This window comes from Xenopus laevis, chromosome 8L (assembly GCF_017654675.1).
Source record: "Xenopus laevis strain J_2021 chromosome 8L, Xenopus_laevis_v10.1, whole genome shotgun sequence".
Taxonomy (NCBI): Eukaryota; Metazoa; Chordata; class Amphibia; order Anura; family Pipidae; genus Xenopus; species Xenopus laevis.
The window spans coordinates 28,514,762-28,526,801 of NC_054385.1; the positions used below are offsets into that span (position 1 = coordinate 28,514,762).

The 12,040-nt window shown below is 38.4% G+C and overlaps 2 protein-coding genes across 2 annotated transcripts; both read left to right on the forward strand.

Annotated features, from left to right (window-relative positions):
* The first annotated feature begins 2,644 nt into the window (after positions 1–2,644).
* Positions 2,645–5,796, forward strand: LOC121396928 (axoneme-associated protein mst101(2)-like). Its single transcript, XM_041572589.1, has 2 exons — positions 2,645–2,952; positions 5,119–5,796. Exon 2 carries the CDS (start codon positions 5,238–5,240, stop codon positions 5,682–5,684), a length of 447 nt encoding a protein of 148 aa, XP_041428523.1. The 5' UTR covers positions 2,645–2,952; positions 5,119–5,237; the 3' UTR covers positions 5,685–5,796.
* A 2,998-nt stretch (positions 5,797–8,794) lies between these two features.
* On the forward strand, positions 8,795–11,008 carry LOC121397281 (protein kinase C delta type-like). Its single transcript, XM_041573889.1, has 4 exons — positions 8,795–8,930; positions 9,389–9,451; positions 10,636–10,794; positions 10,885–11,008. The coding sequence occupies exons 1-4, from the start codon at positions 8,797–8,799 to the stop codon at positions 11,006–11,008; spliced, it is 480 nt and encodes a 159-aa protein (XP_041429823.1). The 5' UTR covers positions 8,795–8,796.
* The last annotated feature ends 1,032 nt before the right edge of the window (positions 11,009–12,040 follow it).

Sequence of the window (12,040 nt, forward strand, 5' to 3'; positions counted from 1 at the left end):
ATTTGCTAATTTTTTCCATGAAGCAAAATGGGTCAGTCACCAGGGGACGTAACTACAGAGGGGGGGGGGGAGGAGTTATAGGGGCCCCACAAGGCCCTAGTTCATATATGATTTCATTAAATATTGGTAAAACAGGTCACCCTCTAGACATTTCGGTGGCCAGCAGATTTTTGCCCCAAAATTGTCTGAAATTGATTCACTGTAAAATGTGAGAATGCTTCAGAGGGACAGGAGACTGGGGTACAGAGCCCAAAATCCGCTAACTCCCGACCTCTACATATGTCAGTCCCATTGCATGCCGGGTATTGTAGTCTTACATTAAACTTGGCAGTCGGGAAATTGTTAAACAAAAACTACATTACCCAACATGCATTGTGATTTAGGCTTGACACATGATTAGGGCAAGAAAAATCTTTGGCTGGTTTCCAAAGTAAAACCAACCAAAGGCCCAAAAAGTAGCCCAAATCCGTACCTTGGCTAGTTTGTACTTTCAAAACCAGCCTGGGCTTTAAATTAGTAGCCCAATTTGGCTGAGAAAACGCCAACCTGGCAACCCTGACAACTACAAAAGTTTTTTGGGAGTCTCCATAATTGAGATTTGGGGCATAACAGGGCGTGGTCAAATATCTACATCCTGTTATTGAAATTGCTTGTTTCCGTTGCTCGCAGCACCTGTGACCTGTCGATAGTAAATTTGCAGTATACAGTAAAGGGCATGGTGCCTCTGAGTATTATTATCACCAACCCTACAATTTATATAATCTCCCAGACAGAGCATAGTACAAAAAGTAAGCATTATCTGGAAGCACTTAAAGCCAGTGTGAGGAGAATCATATTCAGGCAGGCACTCATAATGGACCTCCATGTAAAAGAATTGCAATTAAAAAGAAAAACTGTATTATAAGGGACAAAATACAAATAGCTTTATACATTTCATGCATTTCATAGGCTTATGATTACATGCTCTCCTCAGGCCTGAAAAGTGTAAGGCTATTTGTATATTTTTCCTGTGAATAGATTCCTACCTTTTTATTCAAACTTGGTCGCAGTGGTCCATTGTGTGTGTCTGCCTGAATACTTCTAAAAAGCTTGCTAAGCAATAGCCTTAACTCTTTCCTTGTTGTCTGCCAATATCTGTGAAAATGTAATGTGTATTTACATTTATAAATGTGCTGAGGCTGTTGTACATAAAAATAACTGTTCAGTGGGTATCATTTCTGCGTCTGTGCCATACTGCTATGTATTCTGGGGGGTATTATAAATGTAATCGCCTCTGTGCCATCCTGCTATTAATTCTGGGGGGTACTATACATGGAACTTCCTCTGTGCCATCTTGCTATGAATTTTGGGGGTACTATACATGGAATTGCCTTTGTGCCATCATGCTACGAATTCTGGGGGGTACTATACATGGATGTGCCTATATGCCATCTTGCTATGAAATCCAAGGGGTATTATCCACGTAATTGCCACTGTGCCATCCTGCCTTTTGTTATCTATAATGCTTCTGTTTCCACTTGCTCTTTGCTTCATTATTTTCTGTTTTTTCCCTTCAGTTTATGCACCTTTGTCACATGCTCTTTTCTTTGGTTCTCTCAATTCACATTATCTCCTTTCTTTCTATTTCCTCCTCGCGGGGGGGGGGGGGCTGAAAGTTCCTCTGCAGGGGGAGCCCACAAACTCAATGATGCTGTTGGGATTCTCTGTGTGCAAATATCCTCCGGGAAAGCACTGTGGCTGTGGGATAGCAGGTATAGGAGAGATGGTGCCTATAGTAGCAGTGGGATAATAGTCTCTGGAAAGGGAATGTGGCTGTGGGATAGCAAGTATAGTAGGGAGAGATGGTGCCTATAGTAGCAGTGGGGATAATAGACTCTGGGAAGGGACTGTGGCTGTGGATAGCAGTATAGTAGGGAGAGGTGGTAACAGTGGGGATAATAGTCTCTGGGAAGAGACTGTGACTGTGGGATAGCAGGTATAGTAGGGAGATATGGTGTCTATAATAGCATTGGAGATAATAGTCTCTGGGAAGGGACTGTGACTGTGGAATAGCAGGTATTGTAGGGAGAAATGGGGTCTATAATAACAGTGGGGATAATAGTCTCTGGGAATGTACTGTGACTGTGGGATAGCAGGGAGAGATGGTGCCTATAGGAACAGTTAATAATAGTCTATGGGAAGGGACTTTGAGACGATGCCTATAGCAGCAGTGGGGATAATGCCATGTCAATAAAAGTGATTTAACATTGGAGCTTATCAGTATGTATCCTACCATGTATTTGTAAAGGAAAGTGGGTCCATGGCAAGCATGACTGCTTACATTTTGCAATCTTTACATTATTTATATTTTCATAGATTTGTAATATTGTCATGAGCTAAGTGAGGCACAAACAAATACTGAAAGCTTTAACCCAAATCAATTCAAGGACCGCATGAGGAATAGGAGTGGCACAGGACAGAAACTTTAAAAAAAAGATAAACAGAAGACCAATTGCAATTTGTTTCTGAATATCAAGTCTGTTGTACTGAAAGGTAATTCTAAGACCAACTTCACCTTTCATATGAAGCACTTGGATTGTAAGCAGTTTCAATTTGGCATGATAGAGCATATTATTGAATCATTGTATATATATATATATAAATAGAATCTACTGTTAGTCTAGTATTTATATCAGAGGGAAGAGTTACAGTTGATGTATGGTTAAAGTCGGTGTAGGAGAGGAAATCATGAAAAGCAAACCAATGACAGCTGGCATGTTGTCATAGTTTAGCATTGTGAGATTTCCATATGGAAAATGGATAATAATGGATTGCTACATTAAACAAATGTAGAGGTCGTAGACTCGCAGTTAATCTAAGGTTGACGGAAGGTGGTTGAGACAAAGAAGCTGAGGAGGAGGAAGAGGACCACTGAAGAAGGAGAAGACACCACAGGAAAGAAACACTTTTAGGGTAAGCTCCAGTGAACATTAATTTTTTTTTTAAACCCCTGGCAACCAGTTTCATTTTAGCAGTGGCCCTGGCCACTAATGTTGTTTTAGTAGGGGCCCTGGCCACCAAAGTTTTTCTTTTTTAATTGTTGGGGTCATGGATTGCTGCATGTAAAACACATTGTTAGCAGCAGACTGACTTAACATGGGAAAATGCTAATGTGTGTGTGTGTGTATATATATATATATATATATATATATTATATATATATATATATATATATCATAAAGAAGACCAGCAACACCGATATATTTTGTGCAAAAATTCAAATGTATTGAAAATGCTGTACATGCATTTTCAATACATTTGAATTTTTTGCACAAAATATATCGGTGTTGCTGGTCTTCTTTATGATATGTAACATTTTTTACCTTGCACCCGATTTTGAAATGTTTTAGCGGAGTGCGGCCCCACATGAACTCTATATATATATATATATATATATATATATATATATATATATATATATATATATATATATATATATATATATATATATATATATATAAATATTTATTTCTGCAGTTCAGCCAGATCTCCATTGAAATCCAGTGAGAGATGAGGAAGGGATTTTCAGGAGTTTGTGCCCATCGTTAGTTCAGATTTTCAGCAGGCAACAAATCTCCACCTCCCATTAACTTTATTAGGACTGGTTATTTTTTAACCAAATCGCTCTTATTTGTACATTAGAAGTGCTAAAATGTTAACTAGGTGCAATTTAGATTAGAGTAGGTAATTACTTAAAGAGTCTACCTTGACGTGGTGGCAGGCTTAATAATCCCTTGGCCAAATGTGTTTTATTTACTGTTTCAGCTCCCATGTCTGTGTGGCCTTTGTACTGTGGGAGTGGGGACACTATTATTTTTATTGTTTCATTAAACTCCTTTAAGGGATCAGATTTTCCAGGGCAAAGTGGCAGTGTAAAACATATCTGGTGAGAAATTTTTGAGTGGAACCTTTTCTCCGGCTGCATTAGCTGCAAGCCCAGAGCACCATCAGGCAGGGTGGTTTGCTGGCAGTATTTGTACTTACATAATAAATTAATGAAGTAGCAGCTGTAACTTGTGTTAGTATGTGTATTATATTTATATAGAGTTATGGGTTTTGTGATTCATGGCACTTTACAATCATTGTTGATTTTTTAATGGAGTCCCTGATCCCTTTGGAGGATCAGAGAATGCTGGGACCTGTGATCTATAAACAGTTTGAATCCTGTGGTTTGAACACCCTGCAATATTGTTGCAAAAATGTTTGTTGCAAAAATGTATTGTTGCAAAAATGTTTGTTTTATTTTCACTGCAAGCGTTTCTACCGTTCTGTCCAGTTTATTTTTACTTACCAACTCTATACCCACAGGAAGAAACATAAACACACATACACACACACACAATGTGCTGATATGTGAGTGCAACACTACACTACCTCAACATTTGATTCCCTCAAATCAAAACAATTTAGGACATACCCTAGTTTTAGTCATACCCAGTTAAGCCAGACACACCACTTGATCTATCGAAAATGCTGCCCCATTTCTGGCAGCACCTCTCTTGATAGACAGTGTTTCACAGGCTACTAAAATTGCAATGGACAAGCCCAAAATCCCTCATGCCATTGGCCTTAGAAAATTTTTATATTTATTTACAGAATGCCCACCTATCTTCTTTAAACAGGAACAGTCTTGTGACTCTCCATGAATGTTTAAAAGTTTACCTTATAGTTTATTACACATATTTATAAAGCACCAAAGTATTTCACAGTGCTGTACAATCAATGGGTGTATACATTAAGCATACAAGAATATATACAAAATATATACAAAATCAACTAAGAGCCAATATAAGAAGTAAAGCGGGCCCTGTCCAAAAGAGCTTACAATCTAAATGGAAATTTCAGTATGTTGTAGATGGACATAATGAAACTAAATGATCAGTTTTCTTATTATTTGCCTCCATCTACTCTGAAAATTAAACATTCCTCCGATTCCTGGTGTCAGTGATTGTAAGACTCGATTTGTGCTAATGGCTCATGCTACTGCCACTGGTTGCATGTCTCACTGCTGCTAGTCACATGATTCTCCTGGGTAGACTGTTGGTTGTCAACTGCCACTGATGCCCAACTGTCTTTTAGACGGTGGAGAGAGAGGGAGCAAGAGAAAGAGAGTGCCACAGCGATTGCTAAAAACGAAGACAAATTTTGGATAAAAGACACATAATTACAATAAAAGGAGAATAAGAAGGTAGGTGAAGATGAAGAGGAAGAGGAAAAAGAGGAGTCTGACTCCAGAAGAGAGAGAACCTTCACAGGATAAATGCTGCAAGAAGACAAAGAAGAAAGCCAAGAATCAGAATGTAGCACAGAAGACCAAGTACAATAAAGAAAGTAAGAAGAGTGACACTGAGAATAAAAAACTTATCAGTGTAGGGAAGAAACACCCTGAAGATGAGAAGAAGAAAAGAAAAAGGATTAAAGAAGATCAAGCAAAGAAGAAAAAGGAAATGCTCTCAGATGAGACCAGTAAACCTGAGAGCAAGAAGAGAAAGCAAGATGAAAAAACTGAAAGCAGTAAGAAAACCGGCTTAGAAGATCTTGAAATTCTTCAGAGCAGCAAAAGAAGGAAGGAGCAGGACAAGAGGAAAAGACCAAGGAGCCCAGAAGATCCGTTGGAAGGTAAGGGGAAAAACATATTACTTTAGTATTCATTTTCTGTTATACCTACTTCTAATTTTTTAATATAGAGTCATTATAGTTTCCACAAATCCATCCCTCTGCTTCGTTCAAGTCTATAGATTTTTAGAAGACTTATATTTACAGTTAGGTGTGTTTTAGGCCAAAGATTATTAGGGAAAATAGGAATCCCCAAAGGCCTAAAAAAATCCCTCTTACACTTAACTGTTTTATTAAAAATCCCAACAATGCAAACCATCTCCTCCTTCCAGGCCAGCTCCACTTCTACCCCTAGAAGGTCCTCTAGCCTTGTCACACCTACAGGCACCACTTTGTATTCAATGGACAAAGCCCAAAATCCCTCATGCCATTGCCCTTAGACATACATTTTTATATTTATTTACAGAATGCCCACCCACCTTCTTTATACAGGAAAGCTCTTGTGGCTCTCACTGAATGTTTAAAAGTTTGCTTTACAGTTTATTACACATATTCATAAAGCACCAACATATTTTGCAGTGCTGTACAATCACTGGGTGTATACTAAGCATACCAGAATATATACAAAATCAACCAAGAGCCAATACAAGAGGTAAAGCGGGCCCTGTCCAAAAAAGATTACAATCTAAATGAAAATCTAAGTATGTTGTAGATTACATAATGAGTTTTCTTATTTTTATTTGCCTTATCTACCCTGAAATTTAAACATTCCTCTGATTCCTGGTGTCAGTGATTGTAAGACTCAATTTTTGCTAATGGCACATGTTACTGCTGCTGGTTGTATGTCTCACTGCTGCTAGTCACATGATTCTCCTGGGTGAACTGTCGGTTGTCAACTGCCACTGATGCCCAACTGTCGTTTTGATCATCATCATTTATTTATATAGCGCTGTCAAGATACACAGTGCTTTTGGTAGAGTTATTATAGTTAATTAACTGCCCCCATTGGTGGGATGTTTGTCCTGTTGATGGGTTGGGGTTTCTACAAATCCATCCCTTTGCTTTGTTAAAATGTCTTATATTTACAGTTAGGTGTTTTTAGTTTTTGCCAAAGACGATTAGGGAAAATAGGAAACCCCAAAGGCCTAATAAAATCCCTCTTACACTTAGGGGGTTATGTATTAAAGGTTTTGAGGGTAGTTTTTACCAAAAACTTGAGTTTTTATGTTGAAAAAAAACAAAGATTTAGAGATTTAGTATACCCAAAGCAGGAAATAGGGTTTTTTTTTTGGTGGGTTTCGCTCAAAACCTCAATTAATTCGAATGATTCTAGTTTTTTTAATTTTTTTTTTACTGTAAACTCGATTAATTTGAGTATTCAGAGTTTTCACCCGAAATTGATTTATTCAAGTTCTTTACATATTGTAGTTTTTTCATAAATTAGAAAACACTTGAGTTGTGGGTTTATTCGTTATTGTTATATAAAACCCCTTTAATGTTAAGAAGGCTCACAAATAATAAAGATAAAGAGTTTTTTCTCTGAATGTGGGTGCTTTCTTAGCTACATTGTTATAGAGATACATAGATATATTTAGTAAAATATACAATTCATAATATATTTTGATATGGGATTTGACTGAATTTTTTGATCCCACAAGGTGGAAGTGGAAGTGCACCGAAGAAATCCCACGTGAGAGAAAAGGCCAGCCCCCCTGGACATACAGAGTTACAAATTCCACCGAGAGCTAGGAGAAGGCATGTTTGGACAGGTGAGTGTGGGGACTCCCATATATAGAAATCTCTTTTGTTATCTTTTTATAAATCTGTACAGAAAACATGAAGTAAAATCAAGCACTTGGCAATGTCTTTAACATTCTGATTGACTGTATTATCTGTCATTCATGATGTTAGCAGCATTCAAGACACTCTGTAATATTTCATCTCTTTGCTCTTAGGTGATGTTGGCATCATATACATCAAAGAAACAACTTGTGGCAATTAAGAAGGTGCCCAAACAACCCAGCAAGGGCAACTTTACTTGCATCATGAAAGGAGGCCCGACTCTTGAAGATCGCCAGAGGATGCCCCCTTTCTTTGCCATTCTCATGCCACATTCCAGTCCGAGGTACAGAACACTCTTTTGATACATAATCTGTTTCATTAATGGTTTTACTTCCTAAGGCCAACCTAATGCACAAAACTTATCCAGTGCTCATCTTATTTACAATCCTGTCACTCCCCAAGCTTTATAAACCTAGATTATTTTCTAGGTTACCTTGGGTTACTCTTTGCTCTCTGAAAGAGCCTCTGCAATATTTCCAGATCCATTAAATCTAGTATTATAACTGCAGCTACATGTGAAAAAGTTATAATTTTTCATCATATTTCGCAGTCGTTAGCCTTTCAAAACTGGGTTTCACAATATAGTGCAATATGCAGGGCAGCCATATCTTCTATTTCATTGTACTCATGTGGGGCTGTTATATATTGACAGATGGGGATATATGTATCAAAGAGGGAAGTTAGAGATCACCACAGTCTGCTAGCGTGAAATAGTGCCTCTCTCCATTCATTTCTATGGGATTTTTAAAGTATTTCACCCTTTCATAAATACACCTTTAAAAATCCAATAGAAATGAATGGAGAGATGCGGTATTTCACTCTAGCGGACTGTGATCTTTAACTTCACTCTTTGATAAATATATCCCTATGTGTTGTGAGTCAGTAGGAAAAGTTAATTTCTGGTTTGAAAGCAGATCCAGTATCACTAGGCACACAGCTGGTGCTCAAGTTTTGGTACTCATAGTTCACAAAATGCAGAAATATCTTTTCCTCATCCTTCTTGCAACTGCAATCAAAAAACACTTGACATTTTTTCTGTCTGTAGAAATACACAGAGAGAGAAGAGACCCACATACAATGTTATGAGGTTTCCTTGGATAGTTATTAGTGCAAAAGCAGCTTCTCTTAAAATTCTATTCTCAGAGCTACTTGCATCTGTTCATATTTCTTGTGTATAAGGCCTACTCAGGCAACTCACCAGCCCCAATGAATTCCCAGGTCCTAATACTATATCCATTTTGAATTAACAACATGAGAATAGATACATAATGGAGAGCAGAGCCTAATGAACGAAGGAAAACACCTCTGATAACTATTTAGTCCCCAATTCACATATTCCTTGCTGTTCAGTTCTGTGCCATGTATTCCTATGTCTCACCAATTCTTCATTTGTCTAACCAGCTGCATGCCTTCTTCGTGCTCGAATATGCCAGCGGGGGAACACTGTACAAAGTGATTGAAGATCAAGGAAGTCTACCAATGAAGAACATCCAGTAAGTGATAAGATTCTTACTATAGACTGAGGAATAAAAAAAAAGATGTGTGCACAGCAGCAGAACCAGGGCACCACTAGAGGGCAAGAATCGAATTTTAAAATTTTGTTTTTATATATACATTTTATTGCAGGTTCGGGAATCACAACATTACATCTGTAGATAATAAAATAGAAATGCAGAATTTGTTGGAAATGTCCTTCATGTAAATTCATGCACAGCTGTGTATTAGTTCTTGGGCCTTTGCCTGAATAAAGCACTGCGTATCTTGACAGCGCTATATAAATAAATGATGATGATGATGAATAAGGAAGGTGTGTGCACAGCAGCAAGAACCACCGCACCACTGAATTGCATTGAAGGACAAGAAAAAAGTTTAATTCACTAGGTGGTGTCTATTCGATAATTAGCCCTATGGAATTTAGCTTGTTTACTTATTATTTTTCTTTTTTTTGCAGGTTCTACACTGCAGAGATGGTGATAGCCCTACAGTACCTTCACTCCAATGGCATCATCCATCGGTCAGTAAAATTTCAGTTCTCTCTCTCTATGTCAATATATATGAGTAATGTTCTACTACATTCCATTTTTATTCACTGTGTAGCATGATATAGTTAACTATTTTTATAAGCATTTGCTTCAAGGGTTTCCTTGAGATACTTACTGTAACTTTGCAGCCACGAAATGTACAGCAAAGTGTCACGCCCCTTCCCTCTCACGGCACAAGAATGTTTTCCCTATTAGTTCACAAATAAACAGTAATGTTTCCACCACTGGTATCTGGTGCAGGACCGCCATCAGAATAATCACAGGCACCCCATACAACAATCATTTCCCTTTCGGGCTGCGCACCACATGCAAGCCCCAGCGGCTCCGCCTCCGCACCCACTCACCTACATTGTCCGCCTTCCTCACCCCACAGGTCCGCCCCCACCATACAGTAAAAAAACAAAAATATATTGGTGGCTAAGGTTCCGACATCTTAATAAAAAATAAAAAAGATATTGGTGGTCAGTCAGGCCCCCCATAAAAAAGCATTTCTGGCCAGGGCTTCCTCCCCCCATTAAAAAAGTGGTTAGGCCCCTCATCATTAAAAAAATTTGTGGCCAGGGCCTACCCCCACACAAAACATTAAATATGAAAATGGTGGCCAGGGCCCTAGCCCCCACACATGAAGAAATTGGTGGCCATGGCCTAGCCCCTTTAAATGTCCATGCTTCCCGAAGTCAGCAGCTCTCATAAAGATGGGGTGCCCGCTAGTCAAGTAAGTGTGCCATGGCCGGGGCCCCCTTACCCTCGGGGCCCCCTTACCCTCTGGGCCCCCTACAACTCTCCCCTTTGCCCCCCCCCGATGGCTGCCTGATCTGGTGCAATCAGTTAGTGAAAGTTCATTTTAGTGACTCTGTGACACTTTCTGTCCAGACTCACTACAAATTGCTTAACTCTTTGTACTTTACATTTTCATTTTAACAAGCAATGCATCTTTCTCTCTGTATAATCTGCCTTTACTGTAACACTTATTTTTTGTCTTTTATTATCCATTCCTTTTTTCTTACTTCTTAACTTAGTTGCTTTTAGGTTGTTCTATACCCAAAAATATCTGTTTTCAGTTATCTTTTAATGTGTATTTACTTACTTATCCCTGACTATCACTCACAGACTACTTATTCTAGAATGTTAATTGTTCCCAACACCTATGTTGCAGAGATCTGAAGCCAGAAAATATCTTGGTGGATAACAACGGGCACATCAAAATCTGTGACTTCGGCCTCGCTGTTGAGGGAGTGTTCGGTGGAAAGAAGATCAGCGGATTGACAGGAACACCTGGATACCGTTGCACCGGAGGTCAGAAATCTTTTCTAATGTCATTTATACACAGAGGCATTCAAATCTTGTGTCTTTTCTTCTTTGGACATCTTTGTAACTTTGATAATTTGTTTCTTTTTTTCTGAAGGTTTTGTCATTGGAGAAGTACAATGCTGGAGTGGACTGGTGGTCATTCGGTGTCATCATGTACGAAATGGCCACTGGCAGACAGCCATTTGCCCATCACTGGTTTCTGCACAGGAGCTGTTTGAGATAAGGGAGAAAAGCTTGAATACCCGCGTCACATGAGCCAGGAAATGCGGGACCTTCTGCCAAAGGTAAGTAGAAACAATTACAGCCCTTCTATTGTTGGATGGTGCCTGACTTAACATCTATTATAGTCTGATAAATAATCTTTTTTTTATAGCTTCTGGAGATGAACAAGACCAAACGTTTAGGAGCAAATGGGAACATCAGGGAGCACTCATTCTATGCCAGAGTCAACTTGGAGCGAGCTGGAAAATAGAAAATAAAGGACCTTTTCCAGCCCAAAATTGTAAGTACATGGCTACACCAAGCAACACGAGGCTTCTCCCTTTATTTCACCCTACAGTACCACTGATTCTTATTTCTGTTTTTATTCATCTATAGTTGGGGTGGCAGATTGAAGAAGAAAAAAGCTGGAGTTTTGTAAAAATTCCTCAGTAGTGGGGGGTTTGATGGCTTAATAACATAAATAAAAAAAGTAATAACACATAAATAAAAGCTACTGAGTTACGTATTTCCCTTACATTCGTACCTCCACAACACCTACATGTATACTTATTGCATCATTGACAGATGGGAAGGCTAGGTTTGTGGAGACTAACAGCTCTTTCCTTTATTAGAGCTGTAATAGGTAGTTAGTTGGCTTTTGCAGGAACCAAGTCTCCATATACCTTGTAATATCACATTTTCTTCTTTGCAGCTGAAAGAGTTAAAAAAAAATAGTTATAACCCCATTTCTCAAATTGTCCTGATACAGGTATGGGGTCTGTTATCCAGAATGTTTTGTGAGCTGGGGTTTTTATGCATAAGGGGTATTTTTTATCATTTGGATTTCCATATATTAAGTCTACCAAAAACGCATATAAACATTCATTATACCCAATAGGATTGTTTTGCCTTTGATAAGGATTCAATGTATTTTAGTTAGAATAAAGTACAAGGGACTGTTTTACTATTAAAGAGAAAAATATTAATTAATTATTTCTGGATAATGGTTTTCTGGAAAATGGATGCCATACCTGTACCATGTAGTAAAA

Coding starts and splice junctions, on each gene's coding strand:
- LOC121397281 (XM_041573889.1), top strand. CDS start 8,797: ATGTATTCCTATGTCTCACCAATTCTTCATTTGTCTAACCAGCTGCAT. Junction 9,452..10,635: donor TCCAATGGCATCATCCATCG/GTCAGTAAAATT, acceptor CCTATGTTGCAG/AGATCTGAAGCCAGAAAATA. Junction 10,795..10,884: donor GGTCAGAAATCTTTTCTAAT/GTCATTTATACA, acceptor TTTTTTCTGAAG/GTTTTGTCATTGGAGAAGTA.
- LOC121396928 (XM_041572589.1), top strand. CDS start 5,238: ATGAAGAGGAAGAGGAAAAAGAGGAGTCTGACTCCAGAAGAGAGAGAA.